Raw genomic sequence first — 739 nt, 5'->3', positions numbered from 1 at the left:
TTTTTTTTTTCCTGTGCAGCCTAACTCTCATCATCACGAGACTGAAGCAAGGCAAATTACGTTCACAGATTTCATTGAAAAAGACCTTGCATCATTCTTCATGGCTAATATGAAACGGTCAGTACCCTCAATGCTTGATGGTCTCAAACCCGGACAGAGAAAGATACTTCATTGCTTGCTTAAGAGGAGTTCCAACGAGGACATCAAGGTCTCCCAAGTCTCTGCTCTTGTATTGACGCACTGTGATTATTATCACAGTGAAAAAGCCCTCAACAATACAATCATCAAGATGGCGCAGCATCATGTTGGTAGTAACAACTTGCCATTGCTTCAATCTCTTGGTCAATTTGGTACACGGATTGCGGTATGTATAGCCAATAGAACAAGTTATTCATCTCCTTGTTGATCTATACGCTTGTCTCTGAACATGATTGTGGACATGTAGGGTGGACAAGATGCTGCAGATCCAAGATACCTTCGCACTAAGCTTTCTCCAGAAACAAGGATATTGTTTCCCAAGGAGGACGATAAGTATGCTGATGCACTCACTGGCAGCTTGAACGTTGAAGATAGGAAGAATACAGAGCCCACGCCGTAATTATTTTTGTTTGTTAAACTAGTTTAACTTCGTCTGTTATTGTTTTTAATCTCATCTACTACATGTTAATGCTTGTAGGTATTATCCCATTGTTCCTATGGTACTAGTTAATGGATGCAGAGGGATTGCAAGTGGTTGGAG

General features: G+C 40.9%; 1 protein-coding gene across 1 annotated transcript; it reads left to right on the top strand.

Moving 5' to 3' along the window:
• Positions 1 to 53: 53 nt before the first annotated feature.
• Positions 54 to 732, top strand: LOC106322106 (DNA topoisomerase 2-like; the record flags this gene model as incomplete). The annotated part of the gene is made up of 3 exons (XM_013760276.1): positions 54 to 364; positions 446 to 594; positions 677 to 732. Coding segments are annotated over exons 1-3 (469 nt in total), but the record flags the coding sequence as incomplete, so codon positions are not given.
• Between the last annotated feature and the right edge of the window lie 7 nt (positions 733 to 739).

This window comes from Brassica oleracea, unplaced genomic scaffold, assembly GCF_000695525.1.
Source record: "Brassica oleracea var. oleracea cultivar TO1000 unplaced genomic scaffold, BOL UnpScaffold06767, whole genome shotgun sequence".
NCBI lineage: Eukaryota > Viridiplantae > Streptophyta > Magnoliopsida > Brassicales > Brassicaceae > Brassica > Brassica oleracea.
Note: the sequence above shows the minus strand (reverse complement) of the source record. Positions and strands in the feature narration are given on the sequence as shown.